This window comes from Synchytrium microbalum, assembly GCF_006535985.1.
Source record: "Synchytrium microbalum strain JEL517 chromosome Unknown SmJEL517_scf0029, whole genome shotgun sequence".
NCBI classification, from domain to species: domain Eukaryota; kingdom Fungi; phylum Chytridiomycota; class Chytridiomycetes; order Synchytriales; family Synchytriaceae; genus Synchytrium; species Synchytrium microbalum.
This window is the reverse complement of record NW_022158378.1, coordinates 184,534-204,244: the sequence shown is the minus strand read 5'-3', so window position 1 is coordinate 204,244 and position 19,711 is coordinate 184,534. Positions and strand designations below refer to the sequence as shown.

The following is a 19,711-nucleotide window of genomic DNA, read 5'->3' as shown; positions in this document are numbered from 1 at the left end:
CGTCGCTCAAATCAAGACTAGATGCCACTCTTATTATCCATGATGTCTCTCTACCACGCTACGGAAACCTCTCTAGACCTTTCAGAGTTGTGTACATCAAATATGGATGCTGTCAAACCATCAAGCTCAAGCTCAAGCCTACTCAATAACTTTGAGCGTCGCCATACTTTCAAACGCCATTGATATTGCCAAACGAGAATCTGACGTTGGTGGTTGTACATGGCATCTTCGAGATACCGAGACTCGAATGAGACGAAGTTTTCCAGTCAACCGGTTTTGATGCAAAAAAAACCACTGCATACCTCTATTGAATTGCACGACAGGCAAGGTCGTTGTTTAATGGCGAATGGGTCGCTGATAGGTTAGTGTTGAGGAGGGGTACAAGTGTCCGAGTTGTGACTATGTGAGTTGTGTTAGTGTTTTGACAAATCTTGCTGACTTGGGTTTTTTTTGTTGTGGACTGACACGTTTTCTCGTAGGCTCACGTTTGTAGGTTTCGGGCAACTAAAGCCAAGGAACTAGCTGCCATGTAGTTTTACCCATGTATGTATTGGGACTTTTTTTGTATTTATGGACCATCTTGTAAAACAAAGAACATAATTTTGCACTCTGATAAAACAATGTCATCGCCAAAAAAACCATACGTACGCAAGAAGAATGACACAATGACAGTCTCCAAAGACTCTCCAAATTCATTATTAAAGGTGTGAAAAGAGTTGTATAATATGAGTTTTACTGTTTTCTTCTCCAAATGTTTACATAATGCGGTTGCCCTCTCCAACACCACATAATCAATTAGTCGGCGACCTGCTATACGGACCTTGTGCTGGGAATGCCGCAGCTGGAACCGCCGGCCGACGAGCAGGGATAACAACTCCTGCCCCTGCAGCAGTTGTTGTAGTAGTCATTATCGGAGACGATACAACAGGCGGTGAAGCCCTCATCTGCGGATTACTTGGTTTCCGTGTTCCATTAGGTGGCCTAGCCTGATATGTACTTGTCACTACCCCGCTATTATTACTACTATTTATAGGTTGATTCGTCATCATATACGTGCCACCCCTTCCACCACCGGTATTATTATATGGTAGCTGCGATGGTGGTTGCGAGTACGTCGAGTCGCCAGAGGATGACGCAGAGGACGTGGTAGTAGTGACTGGTATAATATTAGTATTCACTAGTCCCGCAACACGTGGCGCTCTCCCGCCCTCTTGATGCAGTATGTGGCCGTCTGAGCGACTTCTGTTGAGACCTGGAGTCCATATACCAGTGTCAAATGAGACTGCTGGTGTCGAGTGCTGGCGCTGTGGAGCATATGTTGTTGACGGCGCTGGTGGAGATGAGTTTTTGCGCAGAGAGGGGGCTGTTGTGGGTGGGTTGTCGAGGTTGTATTGGTGGTGGTGGGATCTGTAGAGGGAGGAGCGTGGGGAGATTATGAAGCCTGCTGGTGAGCTGTTTGAAACGAGAAATGTGAGTTCTATATGTTCGACATGAAGAATCAAGTTTTTTTTTGCTTACCCTATCGGGAACGCAGCATCAAAATCATCCTCCTCATATGTCTGATAATGGCGTCTGTGCGGAATATGTGGTCTGCTACCCCCAGACACGTTACTAGATTTAGCATGACTAGCAATCGAAATCCCATCCACCGGCTTATCCTGACTTTCAATAACCCCAGCTTCCTCAAACCCACTATCACCCAACGAACTCTCCGACTGCTGATGTTCCAACTCTTTTTCTTTTCTCTGTAGCTTGTTTGAGAAATTAAACAGCAGGGCGACACCGCTGACAATCACAAACCATCCGACTACGAGCGTAACACCTGATACGACACCTTCTGGGTTGAAGCCGTTGAATAGGATGGATGAGGATACGAGGGTCATTGTTGTGAAGGATACGTAGTATACGGGTGTTACGATGGATGTTGTAAAGTAGTGCAGGGCCTTGTTTAGATAGTTGATTTGTATGATTACGAGGACTATGACGAATGCGAGGAGGCCGTACAGGCCTGGGTCTTTGAATTGGTTGCCAGTGTTCCAGTGTGTGAAGCTGTAGACTACGGCAGATCCAAAGCCTAAGGGAAAGTGTAGAGTAAGGTTTGACCAATTCCAGGTGCGTCAAGTGTGAGATGCTTCAACAAAAAACCCACAGCTCATGAAGCGACATAACTGAAAACGTTCATACCTTGGACAGCCAGCACCACAAACGACCCACTAATAGAGCAAACAGCTATGTACACGATGGGTTGTGTCTCCCCCCATCTCGGTGCCGCATAGAATATCAGCACTAGAATCCCTACAATCATTAACATGGCATACACTATAAACCCAACACCCTTGATATAATTCCATATTTCAGCCACAGTTTGTGTTGGAGTGTTGACTGGAGCATGCAATACTACTAGTGTGGCACCGAGCAAGCATTGCACGGCCCCGACTTTGCCAGAGAAGGATAAATAGTCCTTGAGAAAAAAGTTGGATAGGAATGCACTGACTACGACTGATACGGCGCCCAGCGGTGTTACTAGTACTGCTGGTGCGAATGCGTCTGTGCAGAATAAGCGATATTAGGACTCGTTAATTTCGGGCAAAAAATCACGATAACGGGCAAGAATAACGCACATGCTACTAGGTTGAAGACTTCTCCGAGTATAGTCAAAACCATACCGGCCCACCACAGTGGGGAGCTCAAATATGGATGTTCCTTTTCAGCTGTTCTGAGATGGCTGGTAGCCTGTTGGATTGAATGTATGTGAGAACATTGCGGAGACGCTGCCAGTTCACGAGCAACAACGTGTCCGTGCCAAGCCCGATACTTTGATTGCTGTTAGTACATACCAATAAAGCCTTTTTGGTGAATACAAACGAAGCACCTACAAAACATGAAAGTTGTTGGTACACTGCAAGCCTGTGTCATTGCTTGTCGGGGTTTGAAGAGCGGTGCAAAGTAATGATTACCAATGAATATGCCACTAGATAAGGCCAAAACAATGCCTATTATCTTGTACATCTATTTAAAAAATATGGGAAAAGATGGTGTGAGAATCAAGGAAGGCAGAAAGTAGCCTAGGAGGGTTGCTTGGGCAACTAATGCAGGCAAGCACTGCGAGATGCATGTGTAAAGTATGGGGGTAACTTACAGGGTTTGCATCAGAGATGCTTCCATCGTCGATGGTTGAATTGTTTGAGCTCATATCCGCTAACTAGTATTGAGGCCACAAGCTCTGCCAAGGCAACCACCAAGGGCAAGAGATACAGGCGACAGGGCTCCTTCTAGGACAAGTGTATCTAATGTACGTAAATAAATGCAAACCTTGGCAACTTTATTATATCTAGAAGGCCGTTTCTCGTATGGTGGAGCGAGCAAGTCGAAGAATACCAAGCCAAGCGAAAGACAAGATCGGTGTGAGTGAAAAGGAACGTGAGAATGTGATGATGGAGAGGCTAATGGGTCCTAGTTCTATGGAATGTATGCTTTCAGAGGCAAGACTTTTGCCAGTTGATCTAGTGCTTTTCAGTGAATTTTTTTGAGGTTACCTCGATGTTGCGGCCTGGTACCGGATTCACTAGATCTAGAACCTATTCACGCTCCACTATCCCTCAAATGTGAGGCATGTCAGCTGGAAATTCGTATAGAAGGCTAGGAGTGATTGCGCCCGTACGCAATTGCTTTGGAGTAAATTGTTGGGATCCATGCCGCTTTGCACACTTGCACGCAGCTACAAACAGTCATTCAAAGTCATGGCACTCGCAGTTGGGTCAACTGTATTGTGTATTCTTTACAGCCTCACATAACAGCCTGTTCATCGAATTCGTCACAGCAGACCGTCAACTGTTGGTTGTGGATTGCGAAAATCACGGTCGAGTCGCCAGTGCTTTGATATTGCATCACGCGAATGTGACTTCCTATAGCAATATAAACCGCAAATTGTTCTCTTTCATCCGCTTGTTTTTCGTTCACATCGTGACAAGCAGTCCCCGAATTCGTCAGTGCCAGCAAAAACTACACACAGCACAGCAACAAGCTTTGAAACAGACAAGCACTACCCTTTCTTAGTATTATATGAGCGGAGGACATACTCGAACAATGGCAACAAGTAAAGCTGCAGGGTAACTACTTCCGTCCCTCCTTCCCTAGTCTCTTTATGTGAAGAGCTTAAATTTCTAAACGCAACAGCCATTTGCAACATCTTTCATACAAGAACGTACGGTAACTAAAAAGCAACATTCTATTCACTAGAGTCCAATCTCAAGTCGATGAAGTCGTGGGAATAATGCAAGTAAGCCCCTTCTCCTCATTTTGGTCGACTTTTTGGAATCTCGAGAATGGCTTGCCGCTCATGTCGCAGTGCATCAAGACTAAATAACTAATAATGAACTTTGGATCTGTTAGGAAAACATATCCAAGGTCCTGCAACGAGGAGAGAACTTGGATACCCTCCAAAACAAGACTGGTATGTAAAAGTTGTTGCCCAAAGGGCTTGCAAACATGATATGGGAGAGGCAACGAGTTTAGAGACAAAGAGACATAATCAGAATGATCATGGCTACTCATATCTGTCATTCCGACGAACAAAGTGTCAGAAACAAGCCCCGAGTCACCACGTGTAGCTCAAGTGTATATTGACAAAACAATCAACATCCTCATCACTCTCCTTTGCATAGAAAACTTGCAAGAATCATCAATGCAATTCAAACGAGGAGCTTCAAAAGTCCGATCTGCAATGTGGTGGAAGGATACCAAGGTGAAATTGATTATAGGAGGAATCGTTGTTACCATCATTCTCATCATCATCAGTGAGTTTCATGTTTATAAGTATATAGGAGGGTTCGGAATGATCTAACAACCTCTTTCTGTAGTTGCCGCTGTGGCTGGTAGCAAGCATTAGAGAGATTCCAAATTTGTAATTATGTCCTGGACTTGTCAGTTGCTGCTTCTTTAACCCCACCATTATCTTTCAAAATATACGATTATGAACTTTCAAGATGATTGTCTCCGTTGTTGCAGTGTCTTGTAGTGAATTATCTGTGGAGTTGGAAGCAGCACTCAAGACTTAGGTGCGCAGAAGAAATGAAGGTACTCAGAACCAATGCTATGTGTAAAGACGGCATATCGACGTGATTTCCTCAACGAATTACCAGATATCTCATGATGAACGCGTTGGATAATAGCAGAAATGGTGTCTTCGTCTGTCTATTCTCAAAACACGAAGGGGCTCAAGAGGTTTGTGGAGCTTTAGGTGCAGTGTCGAGTTGTAGAACCACTCTCTTGTAAACAACACATGGTCCATCAGTCTTTGAATCGTCCTCTGTAGTTTCAATGGCATCAGACTCGTGCTGCAGTCTAGCTGTCAGCAGCTTCATACACAAGCAGGGCAGTTAAAAGCGCTAGCGCTTTATAGCTCGATATGTATACGGGATGATGGCAAATAAATGCCCATTTATGCGTCGAGTTCACAGAATTTGCAGTGTCCAGAATTTTCGGAAATTGGTAAATGATTGGGCTAGCAAGAATTTCTTCCATGCTCGCAACCTAAAATGACAAGAAATTCAGTCGGTGCTTCATTCCAAAACAGTGAATTGGACGTGTTTTCAATGCATCGCTTTTGAGTGTGAAGGACACTAGCATATTGCGTCTGAGTGAAGATTTTTTTGGCGAAAAACACAACGATGAGGGAACCTACCCTCAAGAAGATTGCTCAAAGTGAGCCGGATGTCTCTTCGATACTCAATTATAAATCGGAAGAGGTCTCTATTATGTCTCCGCCCTCCATAAGTATCGGTGATGAGCTGAACGAGGAGCACGAGAGTGAAACGAATTCAGGCTCTTGCAAAGTATCGTTGCATGGAGTCAGTGAGAAGGATATTAGGAAATTCAAAAAGGAGTTTGCTACTATTGCTAGTGATCACCTTGTTTCAGGTACGACGCATTGGTTGGTGTTAGTATCCTAGACTCTAACATATTTGGAAAATAGTGTATCGATGCGCTCTAGAAAAGGAAGTCTTGTGGCAGGGAAAATGTTATGTGTCCAACAACCATATCAGCTTCTATGGAAAGATATTTGGGAAGGGAGCTAAAGTTAGTCTTCCGTGGACAGATGTCACATCAGTTGAAAAGAAGCTTACTGCTGGTATCATACCCAATGCCATCCGTATTAAAACTTCTACTAGTCGTGTAAGAGGTATATCTCACTTGTCGCACCTGACTGATTATTCACACTTTTCTTCGCAACAATAGTACATTCTAACAAGTTTTCTACGACGAGACAATGCTTATACTGATATGATGGATTCATGGTCTCCTAAACGTGAACATACCCCATCTCCAATGTCTGAAGATGCTTCAATCGAAGATAGAGACCGAGAGTTGGTGGGTGGAAGATTACGCTCTGCGTCACAAATGTCAAATCCGAATGATACGTCGAGTGATGCCGGGATTACCACGTTTGCTATACATGGTGTCGAGTCAGATACTGATGAGAGTAGAGCTAGTTCGCCCGTTCATAGGAAGGGGAAGTTGCCTGTGTCGAGGTCGCCTTCGCAGGATAAACTAGCCAAGTAAATCAAACATTGTTTTCCATAGTCTCGTATGACTGTGACTGACGGCTTTGTAACCTTTCTAGTATTCCTGAGGTTGTTACGTTAGCAGCACTACCAACATCGAACGAACTCAGACGGTCTGTCTCAGAGAGCGAAATCGCATCTGACGGCCAGTCTGGTTTCCTGTCTCCAGAAAGGCATACAGGTCCCGTCAAGCAAATATCTCAGCATACGATAACCCTCCCCCGATCATCAGAGTCTCAAAAGCTTTCGAGTGAGACTACGCAACAAACCCTTACAATCAACAATACTCAAAATGCATCGAGCTCCACCACCGCCTCAACCAAATCAATACCTTTGCCAATTTCAGCACCACCCGCACCTAGCCAACTTCAACCAACACCACCACCTCAACCACCAACACATAGCTTGTCGAATCGAAACTCGGCAGTATCGCTTCCATCTTCAGCACCACGAGACCTTCCACCACGTAACAGCCACGACTCACAGCCTCGGCATAGTAATGACTTGTCACCACCGCGGATACCAGCTTCGACACCAGCAGCCGCCATGCTGGATCCATTAGGCGTACTTTCTGGAAAGGCAGACATATTTGCAGAGACGTTGCCTGTTAAGAACACGTCTGTTGATTCTTTGAATAATAGTCCGAGGGGGCAAGCAAGACCGTCTATAGCGGCACAGTATTCTGGATCGCTGGTGAATAATATGAATGATTTCTTCAGACGGTTTGTGCCGCAGGGAGCTTCGGACGGTGGTCCTAGTCTTGGGATTACGAATACGCTTCCAGAGTCAGGATTGAGACAATCTTTGTTGGCTGAACAAACATCGAGTGCTTCATTGTCAAAAAAGTCAATACCTGAAACCACAATATTATCATCTCCAGCAGTCACCGCTCTCTATAAAGTAGTTGAAGCGGAAACTCGTCGTAGAGATAGTAAAGAGACTGACGGCGTTTCATTATCTGGTACTGGGTTGAAGAAATTGGGAAGTGGACTACCACCACCAAGCAAGAACGAATGTGGATGTGAGACACACCCTGAAACAACGTTACTAGACGAAACCGTCGACATGAATGTCAAGAATCTCTTCCACTCCGTGTTTGCTCCGACTGGATGTATCCTTCGTGACGTACATACCCGACGTGGTGCAACAGACTTTAGAGCTAGTGATTGGGAACTCAGGGATGGCAAGTGGTCTGCACGGGAAGTCACGTATAATTTTGCGCAAAGGCCAAACAAGACATCGACGCCATGTTTTGAGCGACAAGTGATTTTGAAGCAGGATGATGAGGATGTGTATGTCGTCGAGTCAACAGTCAAGACACCACAAGCGCCGTTTGGAGACTCATTCCAGTTTGTTAAACGAGTCTGCATGTATCATACGACGTTGGGCAAGACGAGAGTTAAAGTTACGGCCAAAGTTGAGTTTGTAAGGAAGAATGCGTTGATGAAAGGTATGTGTTGTTTCAAATTTTGAAAATCTTTCAAATTCAAATTTCTCATTTCATTGTTTTTGCATGTATTAGATAAGATCGAACAATCCTTACTGGAATCATACACATCTTTCGCCAAAGACCTAATCGCCACAATCCAAGAACATGGTCTCAGTGCATCTCATGCAACACCATCCATGTCTCATGCAGCCGCAATAGCACTTGTCAAAACGACTGCATCACCAGTTATAATCCGTCATCGTCGCAACCATTCCCACCATCATCGAAAAACAAAGTCTGGCAATTGGAAGGTTGTAGACTTAGCCGCTACTACTGCATCGTCCGAAACATCACCAACATCATCATCCCATCATAAACGGACTGTCAGCTCTGTCTCAGCCATCCAGCCCGTCGATGACAACCAAGTAATCGCCGGAATCCAAGGATGGTTTGCTGCTATTTTCTGTGGGCTGCTAATGTCATTCCCAGTATCAGTATGTGAGCTGGTTGCCAAATTGGTCAAGACTGCCTACGAGGCCATAATAGGTGTTTATCAAATGAAACGATCTGGATCACTGAAGCGGTCTGCTTCGGTTATCGCTGCTGCCAATCTACCAAGTATAAATACCGGCAGTCCAAGATCTCGTCTTTGTCGGGAAAAATCAACCGAGCCTGCCACTACTGCTCGAAACCAACGTAAATCCGACGATGGATTATCAGCGCCTTCATCATCCGCATCTCGATTGCTTGTGTTTGTACTCGTAACTGCAGCTACTTTGACGGTGTTTAACGTCTATTCCGTCCTTCAAATCGCCAACCGATTAGACGCTGCTATTGATACCGTGCACCGGGTGTCTCATCATCAGGACAGAGTAGTAAACGAACAGCCTTCTGTAGCATCCGATCAACCACCAGTTAAGAAAGCAGCTAGTATTGGATTGGACGATGCATACCAACGAGCACTTTATCATACCAAGAAACGGATGGATACTTTGTATGCGCATGACTTGAGTGCATTAGAACATCAGGAGATGCTGGTGCAGGATGCTATTGTTAAAGCTAGAATAGAAGTGGAGAACGCAATGTCGTTTCTTGAGCAAGGGCAACAGCATGACTTGATGACCACCACAACCAGTTACTAGTTTCTCAAGTTTAACTAGTCATAGTTATATTTTCTCAAAGTCAAGTTTGCCTTTTATCATTAAATACAAGTTAATAATATAATCAATATAGTGTATTTACAATCTTCATACTCTGTGCAATCTTATCTATCTTTTCACGAATGAAGGATGTGCTCGTTTCGGTATCTTGATCATATACTCTTTCTTGTTCCTTCACGGGCAAATGTGGCAAATCTTTAATGATGTTGTCTTTCATGGCTTTCTTGATCCTCTTCTTGATCTGCTTACGTTCCAGCTCGTCCAACAACAGCGTAAGCCCCTTGAATGATTTCTCAATCGTACCTACGACAACTGACAGGTCTTGTCCATGATCTACTGTTCTTGCTGGTGCAGCCGTAACCATTCCTCGCTTAGCTTCGTGTGGTTCAATAAGCGATGCAGGTACCGACGTGTCCAGATCTATCGACTCTGTCTCATGCTGTTCATGCTGTTGATACTGGTTCTTAATCACAGACATATCCTGATGCACGCCAACACTCACATCCCTCACACGATGCTTCCCACTCGCATGCACATCAATCAAATCTCGAATTACCTCTTCAGCCGCGGCAACCTCCATATGCGACTGTGAATCCGCGTCCCAGTCTGATCCTGCCTGTGTATTATCCGGCACGGATGGAGCCCGTGATGATCTCAGTGAAGGGTCTAGCAGCGCTACGGCATTGAAGGCACGTTGTTTGGGACGGATCCAGCGATTGTTTGATCCGGCGGGTTTCCATGCTGGTTTTGATGTTGGGGTTGTGGGGTTGGTGGTTATGACTACTTTTTTGGATTTTTTCGGTGTGGTTGGATGGAGGGTGTGTGCTGAGATGTTTACACGGTTGAGTGAGGATTGTGTGTGTTGGGTGTGTGAGACTTCGCAGGATACGTGGAAGGCGTTCTGGAGGGGGTCGTGGGCTGGTAGGAGCAGTAGCTCAGAGTCTGGCAGCTAATGAGCGTCAGTGTCAGTACAAAGTATGAAGCCTTTTGTGGTTTTTTTTGCTTGTCTTGAAGTCCAAACGAACTCGCCTCTGAAATAGCATGTCCAGAGTAAATTTCATTATTTTCTCGAATCTTGCGTTGCATAAGGTGATGTAGCACTGGGTCTATGTTTGAAAGTATGTCAGAATGGCAAAAAGAGAACACATTTTCTGCTGCTATACCTATTAGGTTATTCCTCAAATCAAGTAACACAAGCTCCTTGTTGAAATCCAGTACCTGCTGAAACGCCCTCCCACCATGCGTCGTAATCTCATTAAATTGCAAGTCTAGCGCCCGCAACCCAATCTCCTCCCTCAACGCATCAGCCAAAAACTCACATCCTTCATCACCGATAAAATTACAGCACAGATTGACCCTCCGTATCGGCGACGAGTCAGCAATAGACTCTAAATTCTCAGCAGCCCGTGGCAGATCGTCAGATGAAAAGCGAAGTGTCGTAGCCCATCTTGATGCTTGTCTCCGTAATGCCTGGGATTTAAGCAGTTCAGCAAGGAGGGACGCACTGAATGATGTTAAGTTGCATGCCGATACGTTGATGGAGCGGATGCTGCATGATGATTTCAGGCCGGGAGCGATTGCTTTGAATCCGTCGTCGCCGAATCGGCAGTTGGCGAGGGAGAGTTTCCGTATCGATGCGTTTGAGGAAATTGCTTTACCGAGGTTTACTAGGGCCTTGATTGTTAAGGGTAGACCGACAAGGTCCAGTGTTGTGATTGTGTTGTTGAATGTCACATTCTCTTTAATAGCGTAGCAAAGATTCTCTATAATTTTCGTAGATGTACATATCGGTGGTGATCGTCCTGTTTTTCCTAGTCGTGATAGTGCGGCATTCCATAATGCGTATGTTGGCCCAAATCTTGTAGATTCGCCCATAGATGAGACTGCTGCTGCTAGAGATCCTCGATTGTCTAGCATTGCGTTCGAAAAAAGCAACTTTAGCATTGATAATTGCAAATTTTGTGATTCATTGTAAGGTGTTCTTACTACTCCCGACATTCAACGAACAAATAATCCCCACTCCTTTCAGCCCATCACTAGTCAAAAGTGCCTCGAACAGTGCGTTCCATTCAGACTCCTCTCTGATCTTGTCAGCTTGGACTACTAACAAACTCTTTCCTTCCAGCTGGGGTGTTATAACTTCGGCCAACAACTAGTTGGTTTTGTGGGGTTTGATGTTACGGAGAGTTGACGATGAGTTACAGGATATGATGCAGTGTTTACAATCAGAAATGTACTCAATTTACCTGTAACCCTCGAGATTTACAAGAATCGTAATACGACAGAGCAAAGTTGGTCTTCCCTCCATTTTTTGATTTTGCATTGGATATCATGGCCGTGGCAACGTAGAGTTCGAATAGACAATAGAAGCAGAGGGCTAATGATTCTTTATGTTTGTGTGTATTGGTTTACCGCTACTGCCGTGAAAGTGCAGGTTTCGAGACGTTTGTTCTGTTTGTGAAAGAAAGCACGCAAGTGTGAACAACCGCGTGAACAGCAGCTTAAAGCTGAAGTTAATACCAAGGAATCAAGGGACAGCACATATTCGTCTCCTAATGTGATTTCAATAGTCATTCATTTAGAATATGCGAGAACTGAACAATGTGCATGCATATTGTTCAAACCATGTAGGCTCACACCGCCCCAGAACATACCAGTCCATATTCTCAAATCTGGAAGCTCGATGCAAGTTCGAGAAAAAAATGTGGCTAAACCAGCAGTAGGGTTCCGCTTTATGAAGAATGGGGGTCATTTGGTCCTCGAATCACCTTCCACAATTCCTTCGCATCCGTCTCTTGAAACCATCACGAGCCCGAGCCACTAGATCTTAAAATTAAATGACGGCCAAGAAAGATTCCAAGAATAACAAGTCGGCCTCGGGAGGCGTGAATGCCACGACACTGGTATGAGGAATTGGCCAAAATCCAGGCTCATGTGGAAAAAACCTAACGTCCTTGCATTTGTGGACTAGAATCTGACATGGATTGATAGAATAGAGCGCGAGCATAAGGTGGCGTAGAGCTTGTGATGCAGGTAAAACGGTCGTGGACTAACGCAAAAAAATATAGGCTTCGAAAGAGCATACTACCAAATGGGCTGAATACCAAGCGGCTCTGTATCCAGAGAGTGGCGCTAAGCTTCAGCAGGTACAGCGAAATTCCATCTTCAGACACGCATGTCTATTTGGAGATGCTGAACCGATTCTCGTTAGATGAGTCTCTGGAACCCTGCATCATCCATATCATACAAGGTCGAGAAAACGCCCAGACCATTCCCTACTACCCAACACATTGTTGGAATGTCTTCAAGACCGGCTCCTCCCCCAGCCCCAAAGTCTAGATATCATCACCCTGCAACAGAAGGCATGGAAATAGGATGGGTGTATGAGGGCTCCAAGTCCGTGCTGTCGTTAGAGTCAAAACTATTTTAGAGTTTCAAGAACTTCGTTTCCCCCCTTTTTATACCCGATAATTTAATACATAACCAGTTTCTTTATTGCAATGTGTGTGGTGCCTGTTTTGTGTTTACAGATGAGGTTTGATGATTCCAGCCATTATAGCTTCTATGTCCACGACCTCCTTCGGGGCTTCGGCAGACAAGACTATATAGTCTCGCTCACCCACGGCAATGTCATCTTCTATGCGAATACCAGTTCCACACATGGACGGCGGATATCGGTTGGGATCATTTGGTATATAGAGACCAGGTTCTGTTGCATTGTTAGAATTAAAGAGTTGGCAGATGTATTGATATAAATGCTGATGTGTATAGCTAACTCACCAATAGTCACAACCATGCCCTTCACCAAGCGACGGTGTCTTGGAACGTCATCCGTATCATGGACGTCCATTCCAAGACTAGAAGTTTCGTGTTATCTCATTGTGTGAACAGTCATTACAATGAGAACGTCTTTACTCACTAGTGTCCAATGTGATGAGCCAGCAGTGACCTCGTCTCTTCCATAGTCACTCCTCTACCAAACAGAGCTTCCAATTCAGTCTTCAAGAGGTTCATGGCAATACCATGAATGTCATCCAGTGAGACTCGAGCTGCTTCAGTACATTTCTAAATCATCCACACGCAAAATGATGTCAGACGTTGCTGTCACGAAAAAAGAAAATGGAGATGACTCAGAGAATGAGAAACTGTTACCTCAATGCACTCTTTCTGAACCTTCAAAACAGCATTATAAAGTGCCTTTTGTGATGAGTTGAATTTTCCATTGACAGGAAACGTCCTGTTTCCATTCGAGATTGGTCAGACCACGAAACTTTGAGTGTGGAATCTTGACATTGGAAACGCATGGAAACTTGACTCTACCTTGTCACATCCGAAGTATAAAAGCCATATTCACAACCTGCGTCCACCAGCACCAAAGAGCCATCACTAAACACCAAATGAATGTTCACCAAGCCATTAAGTTACTTCATAACATTCCCCGCTCTTACTTCATAACTTGCTCGTTTTTGACGTAATGTATCGCCAACGCGTTCAATCCAGAGGCCACAACAGGTACATAACTCAATCCCCAAGCCCCTTGCCTCTTCACATCATACTCGATTCTGGCATGTAGCCAAGACTCGAACAACCCGATCCGTGTCCGTGACATTGCGCTTTGAAATGCTCGGCCTGTTATTCGACCAGCCGTTCTCATGAGAGCGATTTCCGCATCTGATTTGATCAGTCTCAGTTCTCGTAAAAAGGGCTTGAGTTTAAACACTTTGCTCTTGTTTGTGCTGCTGGTTTTACTTGCACGTTGCCTCCTGCCAAAGAAGGACGATAATGCACCGATGGACGGTGTATTGTCTTTGGATGCCGCCGCATGTTGCGAAGTGCTTGTTTGAATGCTGGTGCCGGCTAACGTGGACGACCCAGTGTCGAGCGTCGACATATCCAGATCTGTATATATAGGTCTCGAGCCATTATATAGTTCCTGCAGTATTGTTGGGAGTATAGAAATCGACTTTGCCTGCAACAAGGAGCGTTAGTGATGAACATACAGTCCATGTATCAGAACCTTACTTGATCAGCTCTAAAGACCTCTTTAGCTCCATCCAATCCAGTTCGTGGACCATCCCACCTGTCTGAATGTGCATCTCTTGGTTTACAAAACAAGGTCATTTTGTATCCTCTCGGTATTGACACATTCTTCTCCAACATCAGCACTACGTCGGGCTCTGACATTCCTGTCAGGTATAGCAAATCAGTTGTCTGATGAAACGGATAACTAGAATGAAATGTAATGGTCAGCTTAGAGTTGCATTGGAGCAAAACAGCACAAGCTCCTTTTACAATATCCCGTTAGTCATATATCGCAATCCATGTCCACAGACAATCAATATTGCATCATCAGCCTTGATGGATTCGACTAGACGTCGCCTTCTCTCTTCGTACTCTTCACTCAAAATCTTGGGTGCGAGATCGTTTGATGCAAAATGATGGTTTGTAAAAGGAGTCGGCTGGCCTGCGGAAGGCTTAATTGGCATTGGCATTGGTATCTGTGACGGTATTTCTATAGTTGCGGCGGTGGTCGCTGCTGAATTGTAGTATCTTGAACTTTCACGAGCTCCGACTACTAGCAAAGGCCGTTGGGAAAGACTTGAGCTTCTAGCTGATGCCGACTGATTTATGGCTTGCCTGGCAACCGCTAGCCCTCTATTCCGGAGCGAACTCATTAAGATTTTGTTAGTTGTCTAGCAATTTGTGGAAAGGTATTGAAACACGCATACCAAGACTTCGAGCAAATTTAACCCAGAAGGATAACACGGTTCTCTTGTATTCACGCCACGATCTACGCTGTTGCAGAATCGTCTTCGTAATCGCTTCAAAGAACTGACAAGGAACTAATACTGATTTTGTGTTAGTGTGACCTGGACGTTTGATGTTTGTTCTGAACGCGATATCAATAGTAGAACTGTTGTTTTTTCACTGATTTATTACATGATTGCCGAAATAAAGATAAATCGAGTACACAGCTTATTGCGAGAACAGAGCCAACATATCAGGTTCATCACTCATGTCTACAGGCGAGAATCCCTTGTTATTTTTTAGCTGGGGTTGAGCACCGTGTTCGAGTAGCAGCTTAACGAGATCCTTGGCCCCTAGTAAGGACGCCAAATGTAAAGCCGTGTTTCCACCACCGAAGGTGACATCCAAATCCTCCTTGAAGGTTCTTTCAGCAATGTCATTAGCTATTGAGTCTTGTCCTACTAGTAAGGAGTACTGCAAGGCTGTCATCTATTAGAGGTTTTGCTAGTGAGTTCGTAGGTACTTGACGACAACATGCCCGACGAGCATCTCACTTGTCCGAGGTAAGCCCTACGCATGTGGTGAAGATAGCATTTAGTTCAACAAGACGTCCCAAAATAGCAATATGGTCACCCGATTGCAACTCACCCACAAAACTTGTAAAGATCCAGTTCAATGGCTGCATCAGGTTTGGCAGTTGGATCACGGTGTTTTTGAGTCAATAATGTCTTGTCATTGAGTAACAGTGCTCTAACTTTATCAGAATCGCCAGCCTTGATGGCTAACATACAAGTTTCGAGTAAATACAATGTTGAGTGGATCTCTTTGACAGAGGTGTAAGACCATGAACAAAAATGTTCATGGTCAAAATCAGCTTCGTGATAGTGTAGAGATATCTATCTCCATTTTACCTTCAAACACATTCTATTGTAGAAACTAGGTGTTAAAAAACGGGGTTTGTTGTTGTGGGCGCGATGGACAAAGCAGGGTATCAACCAAATAGATGGTGACTAGTTCCAGGCTAACATACCTCTATAGTGGCCATTTGGATGCTGTAGGATACTTATTATCTCTGATCCCCTCAAACACCTGGAGTCTATTGTTGCAAAATGGTTCAATTTGGAACTCAGTTAAAATGGTTTCCGACATTTCTGGCAGGACGAAATCCGTCTTTTTGAACCTTTAGAACGATGCTTACAATAGCGTAAACCGATCGTGAGATCGTTGGTGAACGTGATCAACGTGATTCCAAAAGGATAGGTGGTCTCTTACAAACAAATCACGAAGTAAGTAAGTAGTATTAATGAATATAAATTAAGGCATAAATTAAAAAGTAATAAACTAACAATGTCATTCAAGTCTAGAATGTCGTAACATTCACACCGATTCTGGTCGTGTTTCCTAATGGCATGACGCCTTGTGCACGAGCATCAGCACAAACTTGTTTCCAAGCATGTGGGAACTCCAGGTCAGCCAATTTTTCTTGGGCCTCAACTAGGTAGACTGCGAACCCCAAATTCAAATGCCAGTCGCTAGAAGGAAAACGATCAAGGTTAGCAAGAGAGTGACGAATGAAGAATAACGAAATGAATCGTCGTACAAGTGACAGTGGGAAGCCCAGACTCCTGGGTTGTTGGCAACATATCGTACAGTTAGCCATGTACCCTGCCAAAGAATTGTGAACTGTTAGTTTCGTTGCAATGAAAGAAAGCACCGGAGAGAGAACTACAGAGAGTACTTACTCCATTGACGGTAGCTACATCTCGAAGTGGTGTGTTTGTTGCACCCTTGGTCAAATTCGTGATACCAGATTCGATATCGGCAAGAGTGGGCAATATTGTCTGTCCTGTAGCATCGACTTGTAAGTTACCGGATCCCACGACCCAAAAGTTGTGTCCGTGTAAATGAAGCGGGTGATCGATTGGAATTGGTGCGAGGATATTGATCCAAGTTAATTCAACTACATCTCCACCAGGAGTCGCTAGTAAAGTGATTACATTGAGTAAACAGTACATAATATACTCTTTGAGCAGCAGATGATGATACCCACCAATAGCATTCCACCCTCTTGGGAAGTTTGCCTTGTTAGTAGGGGAGACAAGGTTGTTGCTTTTAGCACCAGCTACTGCATATTCGAGCGCAGTGACGTTGTCGGGGTTCCATGTAGATCCACCAAATAGACCAACTATTTCGTCATCAATGTATTGGTAGACTGAAGCAAAGTTGTATCGCTGTCCGGTAGCATTGTCGTTTGCAAACTATTGGGGGTGGCTGATTAGAAGCGAGTCCTACAAGGCCACACGAAGTGAAATTCGATACTTACTTGGAATTCATACAAGAGCCTCGTGCTTGGAGTCATGTCCGTGATTTCTGGAACACTTCCTTCAGTTGGAGGAGCCCAACCGACGACAGTCTTGTTGACGTTTTGCACGAAACCAGATCCATATAGTTGCAAGGTGTCATTGGCATTGACTGGAACTTGGATTGCTGGTGTGTTTGAGCCATCAACTCGGATGTATCCAAGGTTAATCGCTTTCAAACTGACGTCAGGGAACTATTAACAGCAAGGGTTTTAGAAACGTATGTCATCAGTACGCGTACTGCAAAAGCACAACTTACAGCAAAACGGAACTGGGTCAAGGCTTGCATGGTGAAGAGTCCTGAGGAGAGAGTGTGGGCGTCGACGACGAATGAAACACGTTGTCCAGGTTCTATTTGGTCAGACAGGGTTAGAGAACCATCACAATGAACATATCAGAGGAGGGTGTACCAATAAAGATCTGATCCACTGGCGTAGGCACAGTCTCAACACCATCGGTTTCAACAACGTAAAGTTTAACACCCGGAATTTGGAAGACAAATCCAGAAAACGCAGCCATGTTGATAACTCGCACCCAGTATTTCTTGTCTGAGGCAAAATCCAACGTAGAATACAGATCACTTCCACAGACAGTGGTGTTTGGCTCAAGATTAGCAGCCACTAGAGAGCTACAGTTTCCTTGACCACGACCGTTGATCAAAACAGAGTCCGGGGTGGGTGGGATTCCGTTAATGGGGCTTGAGAGATTCTAGTTGGTTGAATAGCTCTCGGTTAGTCTGTAGCGCCCCTGTTTCTAGGATTGGTACGCCACTCACAAAGAGGTTGTTGAAGAGAACGTCACCATTGCCATGGTACCAATCTGATAAAGTAATAAGAGCATCGTGACTGCCTTTTTGTACTTTGCTGTAAGTTTTAGGCAAGATGACGATTGCTCCACTATTCGGTGCGAGGTGTTTGCGTCAGTTCAAAAGTTGACAACTGTTGTAACAAAGACAGGTGGTAACTGGAAGAATTATGCTTTACCGTTGTCCTTCTCCATACTGGGTCCTGTAGTGAGAATGGTACCAAAATGTTCCACTTTGCTTCAAGTACATCGTATAGGTGTATTGATGACCGTCCACAATAGGACATTGAGTAACGAAACTGACTCCATCGTTGATTTGAGTTCCGTTTTGGAAGAGGCCATGCCAGTGCATAGTAGTAGGCTTACCGCTCCCAAGTCTATTGACCACCGTTACTTGTAGAGTCTCGCCCTACCGTTTAAAGTTTCCATTTTGAGACGTACACTTTCATAAACAACTCAAATAATTCATTATGAAGTATCATAAACAACTCAAATAATTCATTTGACTTACTTCATAAGCCACAATAGCAGGGGCTGGGAACTGTCCATTGACCAATATACCATCAACCAAGAAACCGTCTGGCGAGACTTTTCCATACGACACTGTAAGAGTTACGTGACGGACATTGTTGCTGACTACTGCAGGTACAATGTTTGAGCCGACAAGGTGTAATGGATCTTGATGGTTGTCCTCTTGATGTCCGTAGTCTCCTTCGTGGTGGTTGTTTGAGAACTTGCCGACATTCGTGTTTTTCGAATCATCGTCCCTCCAGGAAGGCCCATTAGCACTAACAGAGTTGAAGAATAGAGTTCCTAGCAGCGAAGCCCATATTAAATTGGGTCTCATTTTTGGCTGGTGTTGCTAGTAAGTGCTCTACAAAAGGTGAAGTGTAAGTAAATTGTTGAGAAAATATTCAATGTAAAATCAAATACTGCTTTAACAATCTAAGATAGTACACATACCTTCAATGGGCTCCTTTCCGGACTGTCCTAAGTTTCGTGGATGTCGAGACTTGTAGAAACCACAGATTTGTGTGATTGACTTCACTAACTATTTCAGGACTTAGAATAGACACGGAAAATGTAATAAGAGAGTTCCGGCATTTAGGGGCTAATCTTGTAACTATAACTTGCACAGTTATTTTTGTACCCTGGAGTGCTCTTCTAGAAGTTCGCGTCTCACGTACGTCTTATCTGCGGCAGCTGTCCTTGTTTTTTCTTTTCTACTAGAGTGTTTTCAAAAACTCTTGCAACTAATACCACAGCGAAGCACAATAATATCGTAATAACTGAATTAATTTGTAATGTTTTAACGCAGTTTACTTTGAAAATGACTATGTTTCCAGTTTGAAATTGGCTTGAAAACAAACACGTCGTTAACCTGAACGAGTTATGACCTAAAGACCCACTTCAGGAGTTCAACCCGATCAGAAATAAGACAGGAGAAACCATGCAAAAGCCCAATTTTGGTGGAATTTCTATTTCTTAACCAAGATACGGACAAAAAAAACTTTACCACACCTAGCACAAAGCACAGTAGTCTGGCTTCCTCTACTCCTCTACCGCTTTTCACTACCACTGATATCCTTCGATAGTACCAAGCTGATAATCAACGAGGGGCCAAAAGCAGCTTGAACATCACTTGTA

The 19,711-nt window shown here is 44.3% G+C and overlaps 7 protein-coding genes across 7 annotated transcripts; 2 read left to right on the top strand and 5 right to left on the bottom strand.

The window, feature by feature from the left end:
* Positions 1-791: 791 nt before the first annotated feature.
* SmJEL517_g04391 (uncharacterized protein) lies at positions 792-3,193 on the bottom strand (the record flags this gene model as incomplete). Its single annotated transcript, XM_031170319.1, has 7 exons — positions 792-1,452; positions 1,519-2,074; positions 2,185-2,547; positions 2,622-2,733; positions 2,838-2,872; positions 2,958-3,009; positions 3,140-3,193. The coding sequence occupies 7 exons, from the start codon at positions 3,191-3,193 to the stop codon at positions 792-794; spliced, it is 1,833 nt and encodes a 610-aa protein (XP_031023728.1).
* Positions 3,194-5,669: 2,476 nt separating this feature from the next.
* Positions 5,670-9,134, top strand: SmJEL517_g04390 (uncharacterized protein; the record flags this gene model as incomplete). The annotated part of the gene is made up of 5 exons (XM_031170318.1): positions 5,670-5,919; positions 5,975-6,174; positions 6,238-6,557; positions 6,623-8,013; positions 8,086-9,134. 5 exons carry the CDS (start codon positions 5,670-5,672, stop codon positions 9,132-9,134), a joined length of 3,210 nt encoding a protein of 1,069 aa, XP_031023729.1.
* Positions 9,135-9,216: 82 nt separating this feature from the next.
* On the bottom strand, positions 9,217-11,069 carry SmJEL517_g04389 (uncharacterized protein; the record flags this gene model as incomplete). The annotated part of the gene is made up of 3 exons (XM_031170317.1): positions 9,217-10,094; positions 10,178-10,258; positions 10,316-11,069. 3 exons carry the CDS (start codon positions 11,067-11,069, stop codon positions 9,217-9,219), a joined length of 1,713 nt encoding a protein of 570 aa, XP_031023702.1.
* Positions 11,070-11,989: 920 nt separating this feature from the next.
* On the top strand, positions 11,990-12,582 carry SmJEL517_g04388 (uncharacterized protein; the record flags this gene model as incomplete). Its single annotated transcript, XM_031170316.1, has 4 exons — positions 11,990-12,055; positions 12,124-12,162; positions 12,221-12,298; positions 12,364-12,582. 4 exons carry the CDS (start codon positions 11,990-11,992, stop codon positions 12,580-12,582), a joined length of 402 nt encoding a protein of 133 aa, XP_031023701.1.
* Positions 12,583-12,676: 94 nt separating this feature from the next.
* On the bottom strand, positions 12,677-14,827 carry SmJEL517_g04387 (uncharacterized protein; the record flags this gene model as incomplete). The annotated part of the gene is made up of 8 exons (XM_031170315.1): positions 12,677-12,861; positions 12,933-13,009; positions 13,072-13,217; positions 13,305-13,389; positions 13,473-13,538; positions 13,601-14,121; positions 14,175-14,379; positions 14,445-14,827. 8 exons carry the CDS (start codon positions 14,825-14,827, stop codon positions 12,677-12,679), a joined length of 1,668 nt encoding a protein of 555 aa, XP_031023700.1.
* A 301-nt stretch (positions 14,828-15,128) lies between these two features.
* SmJEL517_g04386 (uncharacterized protein) lies at positions 15,129-15,945 on the bottom strand (the record flags this gene model as incomplete). Its single annotated transcript, XM_031170314.1, has 5 exons — positions 15,129-15,389; positions 15,455-15,470; positions 15,549-15,681; positions 15,812-15,824; positions 15,931-15,945. 5 exons carry the CDS (start codon positions 15,943-15,945, stop codon positions 15,129-15,131), a joined length of 438 nt encoding a protein of 145 aa, XP_031023699.1.
* A 315-nt stretch (positions 15,946-16,260) lies between these two features.
* On the bottom strand, positions 16,261-18,911 carry SmJEL517_g04385 (uncharacterized protein; the record flags this gene model as incomplete). The annotated part of the gene is made up of 10 exons (XM_031170313.1): positions 16,261-16,432; positions 16,501-16,565; positions 16,643-16,881; positions 16,951-17,158; positions 17,224-17,454; positions 17,520-17,611; positions 17,671-17,968; positions 18,036-18,156; positions 18,244-18,473; positions 18,576-18,911. 10 exons carry the CDS (start codon positions 18,909-18,911, stop codon positions 16,261-16,263), a joined length of 1,992 nt encoding a protein of 663 aa, XP_031023698.1.
* Between the last annotated feature and the right edge of the window lie 800 nt (positions 18,912-19,711).